General features: G+C 37.0%; 2 protein-coding genes, 1 long non-coding RNA gene and 2 other non-coding genes across 6 annotated transcripts; 1 reads left to right on the plus strand and 4 right to left on the minus strand.

The window, feature by feature from the left end:
- On the minus strand, positions 1-1,796 carry LOC131015880 (uncharacterized). Of its 2 annotated transcripts, none has more exons than XR_009098714.1 (2): positions 1,548-1,796; positions 1-1,427 (listed from the first exon to the last, which is right to left on the minus strand). It is a non-coding gene; the product is annotated as an uncharacterized LOC131015880 (long non-coding RNA). The 2 variants fall into 2 exon arrangements; XR_009098715.1 differs by having other exon boundaries at positions 1,521-1,796.
- Positions 1,797-4,922: 3,126 nt separating this feature from the next.
- LOC131019247 (small nucleolar RNA U83) lies at positions 4,923-5,000 on the minus strand. Its single transcript, XR_009100167.1, has one exon. It is a non-coding gene; the product is annotated as a small nucleolar RNA U83 (small nucleolar RNA).
- Positions 5,001-5,146: 146 nt separating this feature from the next.
- Positions 5,147-5,243, minus strand: LOC131019246 (small nucleolar RNA Z43). The gene has a single exon (XR_009100166.1). It is a non-coding gene; the product is annotated as a small nucleolar RNA Z43 (small nucleolar RNA).
- Positions 5,244-5,697: 454 nt separating this feature from the next.
- On the minus strand, positions 5,698-14,063 carry LOC131015881 (uncharacterized). The gene is made up of 10 exons (XM_057944351.1): positions 13,646-14,063; positions 12,963-13,350; positions 12,062-12,262; positions 11,660-11,896; positions 11,060-11,126; positions 10,770-10,973; positions 7,639-7,730; positions 6,814-6,990; positions 6,579-6,715; positions 5,698-6,188 (listed from the first exon to the last, which is right to left on the minus strand). Exons 1-10 carry the CDS (start codon positions 13,774-13,776, stop codon positions 5,984-5,986), a joined length of 1,839 nt encoding a protein of 612 aa, XP_057800334.1. The 5' UTR covers positions 13,777-14,063; the 3' UTR covers positions 5,698-5,983.
- A 1,179-nt stretch (positions 14,064-15,242) lies between these two features.
- LOC131018835 (uncharacterized) lies at positions 15,243-19,061 on the plus strand. The gene is made up of 4 exons (XM_057947538.1): positions 15,243-15,669; positions 15,786-16,911; positions 17,042-17,918; positions 18,075-19,061. The coding sequence occupies exons 1-4, from the start codon at positions 15,243-15,245 to the stop codon at positions 19,059-19,061; spliced, it is 3,417 nt and encodes a 1,138-aa protein (XP_057803521.1).
- The last annotated feature ends 348 nt before the right edge of the window (positions 19,062-19,409 follow it).

Genomic DNA, 19,409 nt, shown 5'->3' on the forward strand with positions numbered 1-19,409 from the left:
TAGAGAATAAATTGAACACTCAGATAAATATTTCGAACGTGTGGTAACAAAGAATCACAATTTGTAAATGAACAGATTACAATTTCTAAATGAACAGAACATACTTTTGTAAATAAACAGATCACAAATTTTAAATGAACAACACATATTTTTTCAATGAACAAATTATTCTTACAACTACTCCTAGTTGTTTCCAGCACCTTTTCCAGCACCTTCACTTCCAATAGCAGACTTGCAATTTAGGGTGTCCCATTTGCGGAGGCTGATTGCTGCTGCCATTGGAGGAGGATTCGGTACATCGACTTGGCCAATATTTCGTCTCCTACAACAATCTCCCTCTTGTCATAATCTAGCCTCCGTCTTGATCTCTGGTTGCTCCGCGGCGAGACGCCACATCCAAGCGCGTAGGCCTTATTCTTGCACCTCTTCCTGCAGACCTTGAGGGGTACATCGCCGGTTGTGGCGGCAATGATTTTGAAGTGATTTCCATGTAAAAACTAACTCCAAACACACAAATTCACCAAATCTATAAAACAACCTGATAATTAGCGACATTATGATTTTAAAAAAAAATGAAAGCTCCTCCAACCATATTCTCAAAAGCTACTGAATGTTCTAAGAAATCGTGTAATGAAAATACCTACCGTGCGCCGTTGATGAATAGGTTATCGTGGAAGAAGAGGTAATGTAGGATATGATATCCCCTAATAAGAGAAATATATTACTCTGTATTAAAAATATAATATGAACATGTAGAAAAAAGAATCCGAACAGATACCTCAAAATTTTCCATTAACTAAGTATTAACACAACTAAAAAACTAATTAAACAGATTATATTAACCCATGAACACAACATATAATTGTTTCGCACAGATCACACTAATACAAATACTCGAACAATTACAAACAGATAAGAAAATATGTCAAATATAGTTACTTATTTTACCTTCTTCATCCGCAGGAGCAGACGTGTCCACTCTTGGGCGTTTATTTTTTATTTTTCTGAAGATCCCTCATTTGAATTGAGAATATTACATTCAGTTTCCATTCAATAAGTCTTCTAAGAAAAAAACTCAAACACATCAAATCTAATAAACACAATACCTTGATTATTTAGATCCACCAAGCGTGATTCAAATCGGCGAACACAGTATGCAAAAACAAGCGAAACAGAAAATCATATTCAAAAAACTGAAATCCCAATATCTGAAATCTCATTTTTCCCAATAATTTCTTCATCGTCAACAACAATCAGTTGTTCGAAACAGAAAATCAAAGTATTCAAAGCAAAAATCTAAATACCTTTTGTTCAATCGGTTGTTCAATTACATGAAGAGGCCCAAAAAATAGAAAAACATCGACATACCCGTTCGATTTCAGCAGATCTTCAAACCTTGCCCCTTTTCAAACAAGTCACCGGTGATTCTTCAAAAACAGAAACGGAATAACAAAAAAAAATTATTGAACAACCGGAGTTTGAATCGATTTGTTTGTTGAAAAATCGAAACTTCAAACGACCTGTCGTTGAAAAGGCAGAAACCCTACCGATCGTGGTTCTGTTCAGAAATTGTGGGAGACGACTTGTGGGAGACGACGCGGTTAATAGGAGTAAATTTCGGACCTTCCGTTTTTACTAGCTTGTAAAGTTACCCAAAATGCCCTAATTCTAATTAAAATGTATTTTCAAACATGGGAAATGCTAATTAAAAAATGCTGGCAGATTTAATTGGAACCACACGATCCAGCATTTTCTAGGGACTAGATTTAATCTCTATTCTCTATAGATAGGGTCATTCTTTGTTTAACTTGACCCTATATATATATATATATATATATATATATATATATATATATATATTACTAATGTATGTTATTTCAAAAATTCAGATGTTATTTTAGTTTTATTTGTTATTTCTTTCTTTATTATATAAAATGCAGACCTTATTTTTAATCAAATATTATATTTTTGCATAAATTACATTGATTATATTAAACTATTAGATCAATTTACAAATAATAAATTTGATATTAAAATTATTTTTTTTACGTTATAATTATGATCTCTACGCCCACAAAAATAGCCTATTTTTGTCATTTAAGGACGTTCACAAAAATTAGTCTCATTATAAATTTGGAAAGTTTGTATCAGGTGATGGATTTGATGAATCTTTTTCTTTACTCACAATATAATTAATTATAATTATTTACACTTCTTTTTAAATATGATCATTTATTCATTCACAATACACTAACAATTTTTATTAAAATTTGTATCATCTCTTTCTATGACTATTTTTTGTGGAAGAAGAAAATATAAATATATAAACAATTTATGCAAATCTAAGATGACAATCACCGCGCATAGCGCGGGAGATACACTAGTATTAAAAAAAAGTAACTTTTAATTTCAAATTAATTTGGATGATAATTTTATAAATAAATTCAATTAAAGAGGGCAAAATTATTATTTAAAAAACTGTCAATAATATTTAAAACATGCACCAACTGCCATTAGGCATTAGGCCACGATTTTGCATGTATCATCTTTTCTAATTATCTTCAAATAATATTACTACTATTTTATTATATGTTATATTAGGTGGATTTAATAACATGTTGCTTTTATTATTCATAAATAAATGTAAAATTAATGATGATCTATCATTTGCTGCAATAATATACATATTTGTAAAAATAAAGTTTCACATTCTAAGCACATTAGTGAAGATGATCAAGTGATAAATTCGAAAAAGAAAATGAAAATATAGAAAATACAATGGAACTTAAAATAAAATTATTAAGGTTATAAGAAAGGGAGACTAAAAGATTTGTTTGATATTTTTGTTTCACAAAATAATACTTCATCCATTCATAAAAAATAGTTCATTTTTTTCATTTTGGGATCTCCACATAAATTACTCTCTTTCTCTACCACAATACAATTAATTATCATGATTAACAATAATTTATATGAATTTTTATTATGAATATAAAGATAAATAAATTTATAAAAAATTTAACAATTACTGAAATTAAAAAATATATATGTTTGCTCTAAGAAATTTATAATTAAATGTAGTATTAATTAAAGTTAGTTCAATATTATATACTCACTATGTCCCTGAAATAAGATCCTCTTTTTTCTTTTTGGGACGTCCCCCAAATAAGTTCCTTTTTCTTTCTTTCTATTTTTGGACAACTACCCCACCACTAATAATACTTTATTTATTTTTACTTTTCACTTTTTCACAACTCTCAATACTAATTATAACACTTTTTCACCTTTTCATCACTCCCAATACTAATTATAACATATTTTTGTCCACTATTAATACACTTTATCATTTTTCCTTAAAGCCTGTGCCGTCCCCAAAAAGAAACTTATTTTGGGGACGGAGGGAGTATTATTTTATATATGACCTTATAATTGGTTGATTCCATTGCATGAGTAATGCATCTATAATTAGTTTAACCTAAATTAGTAGATAATCCATGTATTATTATTAAAACATTATTAATATATAATATAAAAAAAAAGCTGTTTTTTCAAAAATATTAATTGTGATTATTTTGCCAATTCGTAAATGTTCATTTAAAAAAATTAATTTTATGAAATATTAAAGCTTTTATTTTGTTAGTGTACTATTCTATTTTTTTTATAGTACAATTATGAATGTTGTACTCCATAAAATTAAACATTTCAAAATAAACTATGTGTAATTTAATTATATATATAATTTTAATTATAACTATTATCGTGCATCGCTCGATGGCCAAATCTAGTTGTACTTTACAATGAATCTAAAGTTGGCCGGAAAATTGTTGCAACTTTGAGCCTATGTACGTATAGATATTTTAGACATTTAATCCCAAAAGTATAACTTAGGGATAATAGCATTTTAATATACAAACTTTTATATATTTTTAATTTTATACATGAATTTCACCTAGCGGGAAGAAATTCTCATGTTGACTGACGAATCCACACTGATCCTAGGTAAATTCTATATCTAAATATATAAATTTTAGTTTTTTTTTTCTTATAAATTTTGTACACGACGAACATTTTTAATGAATAATGTTTGAGGTAAAAGTTGAAACTGTAACTTAAACAAAACTCTTCCTAAACGATATAGTTTAACTAATAATGAAACATTGTTGTTTAATCATAAAAAAGCCTCAAATTTTAGATTATCATTTACAACATTATTTTTCACAATTTAAAGCTTAGAAAATTGTGAAATTACAATTTAAGGCAGTAGTTCATGATTCAAAACCATGGATTATCCATCAACTCAATTTAGGGGCTTGAGATGTAAAGCTTAGAGAAATTTTTTGCCATGTTGACAAATTATTTTGCCACATTAAACTTGACGTCATTGAAAAGGGTGATTCTATTCATAGCCCCCGTTTTACTCTTTATAACTCTCTTTCTAAAATATTAATAATAATTAATTAAGAATTTACTATTTTACCCTATATTTTATAACCCACAAATTAAATTAATTTTAAATAAATTTGAAAGAATTGTATAGTCCCAATTCAAAATTATGAGAACCATATGAAACAATCAATACAACAATTGACGATGATTGCTTCGTGGCCAAGGATCCAACTGGACAAGAGATCAATGCATTGGCTCAAACACATACACAATCTGCTGACTCCGAAATTATTTAATAATCGGCCAATAAACACAAATCCGCAAAAAAATAAATTTGTTAATTAAAAGTCATCAGATAAGAGCGAAAGACCGAAGAGTTTTATAATCACGAATTAGGCATTTGAATCATTCATCTAAACAGCACTTGGCCATCAAGAGAACTAATTTTGTCAAAAATGTATCTACAAAATTACGGGAAAACAGATCCAAAAACCACAAAAGTAACCCAAAAAAACGAATTTGAATTGGTAGCAACAAACCTCATAAGGAAGGCATTAGTGTATTCGTAATCAGCGAGTAATCATTAATAAATTCCACTTCAATCATCATTGGCTCTTTCAAAAAAAAAATCACAGGAAAACCCAATACCAGATATTCTTTCCAATAATTGAATATACAATACAATCATCGGTAAACATATGAGTAAGCAAAAAAGGGGCAACAAAAGAAACCCTATGAGGATTGGAATACTAAAATGGGAGGACTCAGTTTATGGGTGGTGATATATCAGTATGGTCGGCAAGGCAAACGATATGCCATTACAGAGGAGATCTTCCCCTTCTTTCAATCTGTTGTTCTCTCTAATGAATGCACAATTGTACAGAAATGCTACATTGAGCTGTCGAAGATGGTGAAAGAGAAGCTCGGCCCCATTGATTTCTATTAAGTTTATGAAATTGAAGTTTATGGGGGTTATGAACTAGTAATACACAAATTGGAGAATGGAGACTATGAAATTTCTTCAATTTCAAATAGGGTAAAATAGTAAATTTCTAATTAATTATTACTAATATTTTAAAAAGGGGCTATAAGGAGTAAAATGGGGGCTATGAATAGAATCACCCCATTGGAAATGTTCATCGTATGCAAAATCAAGATAAAATAAATAAGTAAATGAAAATTCAAATATTTAAAGACATGTTTTTTAAATCACATGCAAAATCAAAAATATGTTTACGCGCTAATACCCCTAAAACTTACTATATTTTTATGAATATGGCTCCAAAAATCGTATATCTTTACACATAAAAATTTGGTATAAACGAAGCTTAATAGAAAGGTGCACAAGTTGGTTGCATTTTCCATTTTGGGTCCAAGTAACATAATCAGTTGAAGAGTGATGGAGACAAATGTGTAAGATGACGAGAATGACACAAAACAGGATATCCACTACTATCTCATTCCCTGCTCCCAATGTCATCAGATAGATGCTAAAACGCCAACCCAGCATTGACAGTGAAACACAAGAATGGATCATCAGAAACAATCAAACAGGGTAAAGCAAGGACCGGCAAGCATGCGATGCGAGCTTCACAGTTCAATCATCAGCGAGCAATGTTCCATCGGAGAATACAAACCTGTCTGTTACTCCGAACAAGTTGGCAACTTCTAAGACGATTTCTTGGCATGCGGGACCCATTGGCGACATCACTTCTGGGAGACATGGCATACACTCTGGTAAAAAATCTATCTTATCGAAGGACGGAGAGTAGATTGACAATACTGCTCGACAGAAAATAAATCTGCAATATTTAGAGAAACTATGTCATCTCTGTGGTCACCGTATTCCAAAACATATCACAACATGAATTTGAACATTTGAAATTTGAAAATGCAGCTCATATTCTTTCCGTTCCGATCATTTATCTCACATCAAAGACAACTGAAAAGAGTTAATTGAGTGACATGCAAGGAACACAGGAAAGACAAAACTCAAGGTTAAACCAGCTAGAAAGGAATCCTTAAACATGTGTCCCGTGAAGCTTCCAATCAGGATGAATCAAAATAGTTTGGTAAATTAACGCCTTAGTATAACCACAAGTGAAGGATCTCACAACACGAAATCTTCAAAATAACTTCAAAGTTCATATTATGTGAGAAGCATTAAATATAAGCAAAGAAGAATCAACTACCTCAAAAGGAGTCGCCTCAAGAATGGATCAGTTAAAATTTGAGCCCAGACAGGATCAAGACCATCAGCCGCAGCCAATAATGATCCCAATTTATTTAATGAGGACAGGAGCAATTTCTCTCCTCTATTAGCCAGTTCCTGAAACCCCAGTTTTCATTAAAATAGTACACATTTATATGAGATATTAAAGATTAATAGAACTTTTAAGCATAATTCACGAATAACTAGAACCATACCTTTTCAACATCAGAGCCAGTAAACCCAACCAAAAGGGCGAATGTCTGTAGAGGAGATGTGAGAAAACTGGTGAACAAACTACCACTAGATTGCCGAGATGATTCTGCAGAAGGTAGTGATGTCACTGGAGAAAGTAGAATGGCAGCAGGTTCTCCTTTTTCTGCACCACTCATAGCCTGTAATAGATCATGCTTCGATTAGTTTTGGTTGTGCATAAAAAAGAAATGCTATTTCTCATCAAAAGAAAATCTTTTCGAGCCTTGTGTACTCATTAGCATCCACAGAAGAGGATAACAACAAAATAATTCCAAATGGAGGTGTAATCCACTTTCCATTTCTCAGGTAGTTTTTGCATCAAGATAAGTATGTCAATCACAAATATATTGGGAACCCTAAAATATATTTTACTTAATTGAGTAGGCATAGAAAACAATGATCCATTAAATAAATAGAAAGTTTAATAAATTTACACTATTTTATAGAATAAGTATACTAACACAACTACAAGGCAACTAATTAGAACTGGTAAAACATTACGCAAAATGTGTACTTATCTGTTACCCTAGTTCTATAAACAGCTGAGTAACTATTTGCATGGTGCAAGTAAATAATAGAGTAATGTAACATTCTATAAGCAAAGATTTTCAACATGGCACTATCATTGGGTTCTGGATATGTTCAAATTATACACATATCTCTGACATGATGCTCATGACATTGCCCATAGCGTCAATTCGTTGAATATTAGCAACAGATTTGCAATTTAAACTTGGTGATACGTGACGTTAGAGTGATACTCCGAGAACTTACTGAAGAAAGCTTACCTTGAATGCTTTACTATTATCACTGTCAACAATTAGAAAAATGGGCCTTCTGGTGAAGGGCAATATATCTGAGGGATATATGCAGTTCATACCTGAAATACAACATTAAATATTACTCAGTATCACAGCTTTTAGAAACTGAAAACAAACAATGTAAAAATGGCCTCTTTCTGATGAGATCAAGCTTTAGAATAATAAAATATGGTTAGGACGAAGAGGATTAAATAATTGCTAAGAGCATCAGATAAGATGCTTGAAACAATCTTTTTTCTACTTTCGACCTACATGTAAGTCATCATTAGCTTTGTATTGAATACGAATCTAATGATGATTTACATGTAGGTCATAAAAACAAGAAAAAGTATGTTACGATATCCCACATATGTTCCACATGAAAGTATGGAATGGTATATAGGACATAGGAGGGGGTCAACCCTTTACCCTTGACCATGGTTTTGGGTTAAGTTATATATCTAACAAAGTAAAAACAGAAACAGAGCACGAGAGACTCAAAAGACATAAAGTCACGTCTTTAGGCATCTTGTTTGAGGTGGCAAGGCTGTGACCTGACGCCTTTTGCAGCTCAGGCGCATAGTTATCAGAGGCCCAAGATGAACCAAGGTGCAAAAGCCGGTGGGTGGTGCACAAGGACAAGGAGCTCCCTTTATGGTGGGTGGGTGGCTAGGCGATGGGTCGCTAGGCACAAGGACAAGAAGCTCCCTTTATGGTCACAAGGGGCAAAATGTGTATAAAATTGTTTGGGGGGGTGGGGGGGGGGGGGGGGAGAACCTATACGATTTCGTTTTAAAACTCCTAGAAGTAATATAAGAGCATCTTAGCTAATAATAATCTACCAGACTACCATACAAGCCATAATTCTAGAACAAGAAGTAACGCCCAATTGATAAGAAAAATGACAAAGTCAACCATGTAGGCATGTATACTCTGCTGGGGGGATAATTCTTAGTTCTGGGGTTCTGTTTCCAATCATTTTTTTTCTTTTCAGAACACTGAATCCACGTGCACGGAAATTACATTTTTCCTGCAAAACTCAAATTTTAAAATATAAGAGGCATGCATTTTATACACCTCAGTAGGGTTGTAAATGAATCGAATATTTTTGCCGATTCGAGATTCGATTCGTATTCGATAACAAATATTCGATTCGATTCGGTTATTATTCAAATACGTATATGAAATTTTGATATTCGATTCGATATTCGTAGATATTCGATTCGATATATATATATATATATATATATATATATATAAAGTATTTTAATTATAATTTTATAATATTTAATTCTGACCCTAATTGTATATATACACTATATATATAGAATATTAACATTTGTATTTTAATTCTTGTAATATCTAATTTTTTAACCCTCTTTTTAAAAGAAATAGTAAAAAAAACAACTCTAGCCCTAATTGATTTCTAGCGCGCCTCCATTTCCAAATTCCAATTCCATCTTCTTCCCCTTCAGCGGCCTGCCCTCTTCTTCCCCACGCACGCCGCGTCGCTCGCTGCTCGCCCAGTCGCTCGTCGCCGCGCTGCCAGCACCCCGCCGCGACTCAGCCTCTCCGTCTGCTGCTGTTGTCTCCATCTCCATCAGTCGTCGCCTGCATCGCTCGCCGCGCCGCCCAGTCGCTCGTCGCCCGCCGCCAGCACCCCGCCCCGGACCGTGACGAACACAGGTGAAGAAATTCAAGTGCAGAAATAAAGAGTAATTAATAGGCTGAAACGGATACAAGAGGGAAGCACTGGATTTCTGCTGATTTAAAGAGGCTTGAGCAAGAAACTCGATTCTTGGAGGTTTTAGTATTATTTATACACACCCTTGTGTTTAATCATGTTCGTATTGTTTTGTTTTGTTGTTACCTGGGATATTTACTTTTCAGTTTTCTTGTTTTAGTTTTGATGCATTTTATCATTTCATAACTGTAGCACACTGCAACTTTGCTAGAGAAGTGAATAATTGGGGGATAACATTTGTGTCGTAAATTTTATGTAATGATACATAATTTACAGTTTTCTTCAACAAGTAGATGATTTTAAGTATTGAGTGTTGAAATAAGTGAATTTCATGTAACTTAGTTTGCTGGATTTAGATTCTTATAATTTAATCACTGTCCAATTCATGATTTTTTTGCCTGTGAGCATAAGATATTATGAAGATATTGATTCTTGAGCTTTTATGTTTGTTTGGGCAGAATGCAGTCAATGGACAACTCAAATTTAATAGAAAATACTCCTCAAGTAGATGAGATTATGGTGGAAGAGAATGAGGTGGAGAAAGAAGTTGTGGATATAAATGATGATAAAGATGATAATATAATAGGAGATGATGGGGAGAAAGATATTGTTTATTTTACAAAATTTTGAATTTGTGGCTTATATTGAATATATACCTATATTATTTATTTATTTTTTTTTCCTTCAGAATTTCGAATCGAATATTTTCGAATCGAATAATATAGAATATAAGTCGAATACTCGAATCGAATATTCGAATCGAGTATTCGAAAAAAAAAAAGGTAATTTTATAAGACGAATCGAATACTCGAATCGAATCGAATAATTCGAAAATATCAACGAATCGAATACCGAATCGAATTTAATATTCGAAATCGAATCAAATATTAGTCTCATTTCACGAATACGAATCGAATATGTTGATATTCGCTTCGATTCGATTACAACCCTACACCTCAGGTGATGCAAAAAGGGCACACAAGGCCTGGGTGTGAACCTAGCAAGCTGCCTGCCTTTCAAGGCACAATAGCTTGTGCCTCTTGCACCTTGAGCGTGCCTTTATAACACTGCTCAGTCTTGCCTTTCACAATACCGCACAGATGCCTGGTAAAAGGGAATCAATCTTGGAAGTATTTTGATGACCCATTTTTTAGGATAATTATCCATTTCATCTTTCGGCGAAACTAAAGCATTCATTCCACTCCTATCATTCCCATTCCTATTCACTCCATAAACCAAGCACGTCCAATCTCCCAATTAATCAATTAAAATGGCTTAATTATTCTTTATGGTTAGAGAAGATGAAACTATTATGCATTCAAACTAAAAATGTAACACACGCCCAATAAATAAATGCTTTATAATACTCATTTACCTCCTCCAGGTCCACGAGGTCCAATATGTAAGCAATCAGCAGTATAACCAGAATGGTCCACACTATCATATCCAGTGGTGATGGGATAAGTTGGACTGGAGTCAGAGTTGATCGAATGAAACTGAAAGCCCCTCACTATGTTTTCAGTGTAACCAATAGAACTTCCAGCACGAGTTGGAGATGAAATTACATGCGAGCTGTTTCCTGGAACAAATAAGATGTTGTTCGTCATGTTTGACGATGAGAGTAGAAAGAAACAATATGCATAGTTTCTGCATAGGTTCCACTACCTGAAGCTGAAAGGTATATTAGGAGTATTCCATCAGAAGGAAGCTCCTCGCAAACTGTCCCTAAGACCTAACAAATATGTATCGTCACACTCTAAAGAGAAAGTTCTGCACATCCAAATGGATAGTTAAAAATGAAAATTTGATTTTAGAACTCTATGATAGAGAATTTCTTTGTTCACAAGAAAGAAAGCACATGAGTAGATGAACTTAACCAAACTGCAAGTTTTGATAAATGATGGATAACATAATTTAGCATAACTGAATAATAATATTAGCTAAGATGCTCTTACAGTACTTCTAGGAGTAATAACTGCAAATGTGCAAATGACGGATAACATAATTTAGCATAACTGCAAATGTGCTTAAACAAACCTCAGAATTTTGATATGCAAAATAACATGACGTTCACTACTTAGCGGGGTCAGCATTAGGTTCACAACTCACCTTTGGCATTATTGCACAAAGAGCTATCAACAATGCAAAGTGACACCAAGAGAATTTACAAATATCTCATGCTATCGTAGAAAAGACCCAACCTGCAGTGTTGTGGTGGCATAGAAAAGGAAAGGCTAAGAGAACCTCTTGACAGTGAATACTCACCGCCATGAAATGGGTGACCGATGGGCGAAATAGGATGGCTTTCCTTGGGTTAGGCGGCAAAGTTGGATCAGTAATATCCTGGTTGACACGACTAGGCCCTGAAGCCCCATTTTGACTGGCACCAGATCCAGGCCCCATGGAGGGAGCCAAGCTTGCCTGATAAAATGAGCCACTGGGTTCCCACTCTAAATTTTGTAGCATCCTGAAAGTGTCGAGCGTGAGTTCTGAAAATTTCACCTGATGAACAGCAAAGAGCAACATTGATAGCTTTGTAAACTTAAGCGCTCAATATCATTATTTAACAAGCATGGGAATATTTTAAGTAACAAACTTTGATACTAAAGCACTTAGATATATATTCAATTTTCATTACTGGGTAGTTAGAGAATAAATAATACAAACCTCATTAGGATGGTAACTGCACAATAACACATCTCTTAGCCTTAGTTTTCTCTTCACATCCGTAACATGTGGGAGACAATCTGGGTGAAGGTCCAATACAACACTGTATCTCAAAGGCCTGAGATTCATAAAAGCTGTGTCAGCTTTCAGGAATTTAACTATCTCCTGAATGACGAGCTTCCATTCTTTAAAGTCAGTTTCCTGGAAACAAGACCATCATATAGGTGATTCAACGATCTACAGTCAAACTATGGTAAAAGTACATCGCTGCCATTGCTAAAATGTGCCAAAGATCTTCTGTCATAAAATAAAATATCCAATGAATATAGCATGGATATGAAGCTATGCATTGAAGAACAGGGTATCCACCCCTGGTAGGCACCTATTTATCTAACACTCAACAACATGAATTGGACTTTGATAATGATTATAGCTAGCAATCAATAGACATTCCATGAAAAAAGGGACCACAAGAATGATTAAAAGTAAACTTGATTCAGGCTACTTTTTAAGTTACAAAACTGATCCCAGTATGGCGTCATTAGAAGCAAAAGTCAGGTTTGAATTTGCTGTCAACTTCAGAAATCAAAAGGTAGACACCAAATATAATATTCCCTATTCCTTATAGGCTTATTGAACATGAAAACGAACTCTTAATATTTGCAAGTTGATATACATGGAAAACAAGCAGGGTAGGTAACTTGCTATAAGATTGAAGAAAGCAATGTAGCATCTGAAGCATGTCTAGAGAGTAAGAAATACAGGAATATTCAAATATGCATACATATATATACATCACAACAGTATCAGATACAATTGATTTAATTGTACGACAAACCTATGTCCAACAACCACATAAAGATATACTATTAATATAGAGCATGTTGACTGAGAAAATAACCTGGAAAGTCCTTTTGCACTCGTCAAGCAACATTTTAAGCTGATTCACCAACTGATAAACCATCTCTCGGCGGTTCAAGACCAAACAAACTGTCAGAAAACGAGCAAAGAACCTCAACTGCTTGCTAGCAAGATTGACATCCTGGTGCAGCCCATCCTTGAAATACTCCCTCGTCAAGATAGCCTCATAAAATATGTAAGCTTCTGACAAATAATTGGACTCACTAGTCCTCATATACTGTCCAAAATAAAGCTGCCCAATCCGAGAGGCAATTTCCCCAATCTCCCATCTCTTTAACCCAGCCTCCACCAACTTCTGCCGATTCTCTTGCTGGAACTTCCAAAGCTGAGTGTAGACCTTAAAAACTTTATAGAAGTACGTATCATATCTGCAACACCGTAAGATAGGCACGAAATTCTCAGGTACCGATCATTTCCAGCAATATAACGCCATTAAATTTGGTAAACCAGATCATTCAAATTTAATCCAAACAGGTTTATCTGCTGTATCGCCGTTCTAAAGCAATAACCATGCCCATACCCCTAGCTACAAACTTGGGCAACTCCTAAACTAATCAAGAAGATTTGCACTCAATTCCACAAAACGAAAATCCTCAAAAATCAAAAATAAAAATAATAATACTACCAATAAGAAGAAACGATTAAGACTATGAAAAGGTTTACCTGGTGCGTTGATAGTAAGGCAAATCGCGGATCTTAGAGAACTTTTTATCGGCCTTGGCTACCAGAGTCCAGTACACTTCGGTCACAGGAATATTGCTACTGCCACTCTGCTGCGGCTGATTCTGAGACATTTTTTTGACTTGTTTCCCTGCAATTCTGATATGAAACACCTTCTTCTACGCCATTTCAGTATTGCTGTCTGGTCTAGTTTAGAAAGAGAAAGTATCGGAATCGGACCATCGGCAGTGAATTTACTGCGAGAGAGGCTGTTAGAAGCAAATCAATTTGGGGTTTTAGGAATTTGGGTGGTAAAAATAATTAAAAATATAAAGAAAGAAAGAAAAAGAATTTGAGAGGAAGACGTTTTGGTTTGACTGAAACTTCAGACAAATTCGGCTAAATCTCCTAAATTTATACTCTCCTGGTCCGTATTTTATTTTCGATTCATTTAATTTGGTATGTGTTTTTCTTAGGCCTGCTTATTTGGATACTGTGTATCGGTTATATTCGAACCGAACCGAAATCCGTCGGTTATTGGGTAATCAATACCCGATATTTGGCTCAACGGTGCAATTATCGGGTACGGGCATTGAGAATTTTTGGTTATCGGATATACCCGATAACTGATTAAATTAATTTAAAAATTAAAAATTATAATTTTATTGATATAAATATATAATTTACTAGTAATTTAATGGTGTAAATTATTCAAAACTAATATATTCCATGAAAGGCTGAAACTTAAGCTATTAATATAGTGAATATTTAGTATTTATTTACGAGAGAAGCAAGATATTAGTAACTAAAAATTAATAATCAAATTAACTTAAACTTAATAAAATATTGAACAATAAATATAAACCCTATTAAAATCTTAAGCATTAACTTAAGTTACTTAACTCAATCAATGAATCAAATCATAACTATAGTCTATATACAAAGAGTATTTACGTGAATTATACCTCAACATCTTTAACTAAGAATTAGATTACAGTGGAGAGTACTAACAACCGAAAAGGAAAGAGCGCAATTCCCGGGATCTGTATCCTCCTGCATGTAACGCTCTTATTCCCCGCATAACTGCCCCTCAAATCCCGCAACGTCTGGTACTCAATGATATTAGCAACGCGATCTCCGCGTCGGATTCAATGCTGATAGACGGCCAATCCGCCTTCCACGCTGAGGAGCGGAAACAACGTCGGAGCGTTGCATCGGAAGTTATTGCTACCTCTTCCGCGTCTGAGATCTTTCCCGCCGGTTCGTCCGAGGATGTCTCAGATGCCCACCTCTCTCGATCGGCGGACTCCGGCTTCGGGGTCGGCCGGACCCAATGAATCTTATAAGTTGGAATTGCAGGGGGTTGGGCCACCCCCTCGCAATTTCTACTCTCCGGGAACTCGTGCGAGTTCATAGGCCCGACTTCATTTTCTTATGCGAAACTATTTCCCACAAACATCGTATTGAGGAGATTAAGTTTAGACTAAACTTTGAAGGGTGTTTTGCTATTGATTGTATTGGCAGGAGTGGTGGAATCTGTTTACTTTGGAAATCTTCGGCCCATTGTAAGTTCATTGGCTATTCTCAAAATCACATCGACATGATCATCACTGATACTAAAGGTGATTGGCGTTTCACCGGTTTTTACGGCTTCCCTGAAAGAGGTCGTCGACGTGAGTCCTGGAATCTCTTGCGGCGCCTGGCCGTCATCAACTCCTTACCGTGGGTTATTGCAGGAGATTTCAATGACCTCCTTGATCCCGGGGATAAAAGGGGTCGTGTGGATCACCCAAACTGGCTCTTCTCTGGCTTCAGATCTGCTATCATGGATTGCGGTCTCTCGGATATCCCTCTTACGGGTCACCAATATACGTGGTCCCGTGGTCTGGGGACTGCTCACTCTGTTGAGGAGAGACTCGATCCTGGTATGGCTACGTCCGCCTGGAAACTTCTCTACCCTGACGCGATTCTCATGCCTCTGTCGGTCCCTATTTCCGACCATGCACCTCTCCTCTTGAGGTGCAAAGGTGTGGCTGCTCCTCTGGTCTCCCAGCGCTTCCGCTTTGAAAATAAATAGTGCCTTCAACCGGATTTTCCCAAGATTGTTCGCGATTGTTGGACATTCATGGAATTACTGTCACAGAGAAGTTAACCGTCGTCTCGGAATCTATCTCCATTTGGGCAGCTCATCTCACCCGCCATGATAGACTTGCCAAGTCCAGACTCCAAATTCAGATTGCTAACATCCAAGGGCATACAGACCTCCAATCCATTAAGAAACTGAAACATGCTCGGCAAGCGCTCGCTAATATTCTTCTTAAAGAGGAGACACACTGGCGTCAGCGCGCGAAACAACATTGGTTGCAAGAGGGAGACTGTAACACCAAATTCTTCCACACTATGGCTTCGGCGAGACGCAAAAAGAATAGCATCGTTCGGCTCCAACGTGATGATGGCAGTTGGACGGAAAATGTGGATGATATAAAGCTTGTTGCTCGTAGCTATTTTGAAAACTTGTTTGATGAATCTAACGCTGTTACGGACTTTCATCATGTTCTTGACCGCCTCAGTCCAGGAATCGATGAAGCTATGAACGAGGAGCTCACCAAACCTTTCACCCTGGATGAATTCAAAGCCGCTGTGTTTCAGATGCACCCGGATAAGTCGCCGGGACCGGATGGGTTCAATCCTAATTTCTACCAAAATTGTTGGGATGTGGTTGGCGTGGAGGTCTTTCATAGCTGCTGCACTTGGTTGGAAAATGAGAGCTTTCCCCCAGGCCTCAACCACACCATGGTGTCTCTCATCCCAAAGGTGGACGTGCCTTCAAACATGAAGGAACTCCGGCCCATTGCCCTCTGCAATGTCATCTACAAGATACTTTCCAAAGTCTTATGCAATCGGCTGAAGAAGGTGCTGCCCGGTCTGATCGATCGATCTCAATCTGCGTTTGTGGAGGGACGCTTGATCCAAGATAACATATTGATTGCTTTTGAAGCCATTCATTCAATGAAAAAGAAAACTCGGGGTAAGCACGGCTTCTTTGCTCTCAAAATCGACATAAGTAAAGCATATGATAGAGTTGACTGGAATTACCTTGATGCTATACTTTCCCGATTTGGTTTCTGCGCTAAATGGAGAGCTTGGATGAAAATGTGTGTTGGTACAGTTTCGTATGATATCTTAGTTAATGGGGATCCCGTTGGACCTATTATTCCAGGAAGAGGCCTTCGCCAGGGAGACCCGCTCTCCCCCTATCTCTTTATCTTGTGCGCAGAGGGCTTATCTGCTATGGTTCGTCATGAAACAGCGAGGGGCTCTCTTCACGGACTTCAAATCGGTCGGGGAGGGCCAGGTATCTCTCATCTTCTTTTCGCTGACGATTGCATGTTCTTTTAGTCGGGCCTCGGAGATGGAGTGCTCGGTGCTTAAAAGTGTGCTTGGTGCTTATGAATCCGCCTCTGGCCAGGCTATTAATTTCCAGAAGTCTGGTGTGTTCTTTAGCTCGAATGTGGATGCGGGCACTCGTGATACAATCTCTCATTCCCTGGGAGTTTACTCTCCTTTGAACACGGGCCGTTACTTAGGCTTGCCCTCTTTGATTGGACGCAAAAAAAAGGAGATCTTTCAATATCTTCGGGATCGACTTTGGAACCGTATTCAAGGTTGGAATGGGAAGAAACTCTCAAAGGCGGGGAAGAAAATTCTCATTAAGGGTGTCGCGCAAGCCATCCCGTCTTTTTGTATGAGTATTTTTTCTCTCCCGATTGGCCTAATGGATGAGTTAGAGCGCATGATGAACTCCTTCTGGTGGGGCAATAAGGGCGGCGTTGGAAAAGGGATTAACTGGCTGAAGTGGGAGCGGCTTTGCGTTGATAAAAAACTTGGCGGCTTAGGTTTCCGGAGTCTGCAGCTTCTCAACATTGCCATGTTGGGCAAGACGAGATGGAGATTAATTGATGAGCCAGAGGCGTTGGTTTGTAAGGTGCTCAAGGCAAAGTACTTTCCGCGGGGAGATTTCCTCACAGCAAAAGTGGGCCACAACCCTAGCTACGCCTGGCGGAGCATCTGCTCTGCGCAGGATATTGTTCGGCGAGGTGTGAGATGGAGAATCGAGGACGGATCTCGAGTGCGGGTGTTTGAGGATCCGTGGCTCAGAAAAGATGACTCCTTCTTCGTTGCTTCTCCCTGCCCTCCCGATTGTGCTGGTATCAAGGTGAAGGAGCTGATAAACTTTGATTCTGGTACTTGGAATAGGGAACTGCTGCATGAGCTGGTTAATGTGGGAGATGCTCGACATATTATTAGCATTCCCATCTTCTCTACACCTCGCGATGACAAGCTTATCTAGCATTATTCGAATAACGGAAGATATTCAGTTAAGAGTGCTTATAGACTAGCTAGCTCGTTGGTCCTTGACGACACTCACCAGGTTGAAGGGCAATGGGCAAGCCTGTGGAAGCTCAAAGTCCCACCAAAAGTCAGAAACTTCCTTTGGAGAGCAGGCAGAAATAATCTACCCACTAAGGATAAGCTCTTTTCTCGTGGGATTACGGTTGGAGGCGAGTGCGTGCTGTGCCGGACCGGCTTTGAGAACCTTTGGCATTTGTTTTTTCAATGTCCATTTGCTGATGAATGTTGGAGGATAAGCAACTTGCAGCCGCTCATTGAGGCCGTCGTTGATAGCTGTAAATCCTTTTCTGAAGCTCATTTCAAGATTATGGGGGGTTCGGTGGAGGAAACCACTGCTCGGATCTGCATGACTCTTTGGCAAATATGGAAGGATCGCAACACTGTGGTGTGGAAGAATGCGACCCTAAGTCCAGCTAACTCGATTTTACAAGCGGCACATGCAAGGGCCGAGTGGCTGCTGGCCTGGTCGCGGCGTCCCCAGCGCAACTCTCAGCCGGAGGCGGCGACGATCTGCAAGGGCTGGCATCCCCTTCCCCTCGGAAATGTCAAATGTGATGTGGATGCAGCCTTCTTCAAAGATGATTACTCGATGGGTATATGGCTCGTTCTGCGCGATCATGAGGGTGCCTACATCCTTGGCAAATCTGTCAAAATGCTGGGGTTGAGAAGTGTGGAGGAAGGTGAGCTCATTGGCATTAAGGAGGCCCTCTCTTGGCTCAAAGACCTGGGTTACACGTGCGGCTGGATTGATTCGGATAGCAAACGGGCATGCGACGCCGTGAGCTCGGGGGAGAGGAACATCACGGAACTAGGCGTTATTGTTGCCCTTTGTCGAGCCGACCTGCTGCTCTCTCCGGATATTCGTCTCCGTCATATTAGGAGAAATCAAAATACCATCGCTCATTGTTTAGCGAAGGCCGCGAGGGATATTACGACACAACATGTTTGGAATGAGCCCCCAACCTTTGTGGTGGGTCATCTCCATGTACCATGCTCTTGTGATTAATAAGATATCTCCTCTTTTCCTCAAAAAAAAAAAAAAAAGAATTAGATGCAGAAACTATTTATTTTTCTTAATTCTAGGTGTTTGGTGAGATTATGAAGTTTTTTGTCTTAATATTTAAAATTTTCTTGCTGGGCATTTTTCATTAATTATAATGGCTTTTTACAGATTTTTACCGTTGAAGTTTCTTTCTTGTGGTGGTGATTATAGGTTTGGAAGTATCCAATTGTTAGAGAATGCTTGATAATATTAAGAGGTGATTGGTACGGATTAATGAAATTCAATAGGAATGGAATGATGGTAGGAAAGGAATGATATATAAAAAAATATTAATTCCTATGCTTGGTATGT

This window comes from Salvia miltiorrhiza, chromosome 3, assembly GCF_028751815.1.
Source record: "Salvia miltiorrhiza cultivar Shanhuang (shh) chromosome 3, IMPLAD_Smil_shh, whole genome shotgun sequence".
NCBI lineage: Eukaryota > Viridiplantae > Streptophyta > Magnoliopsida > Lamiales > Lamiaceae > Salvia > Salvia miltiorrhiza.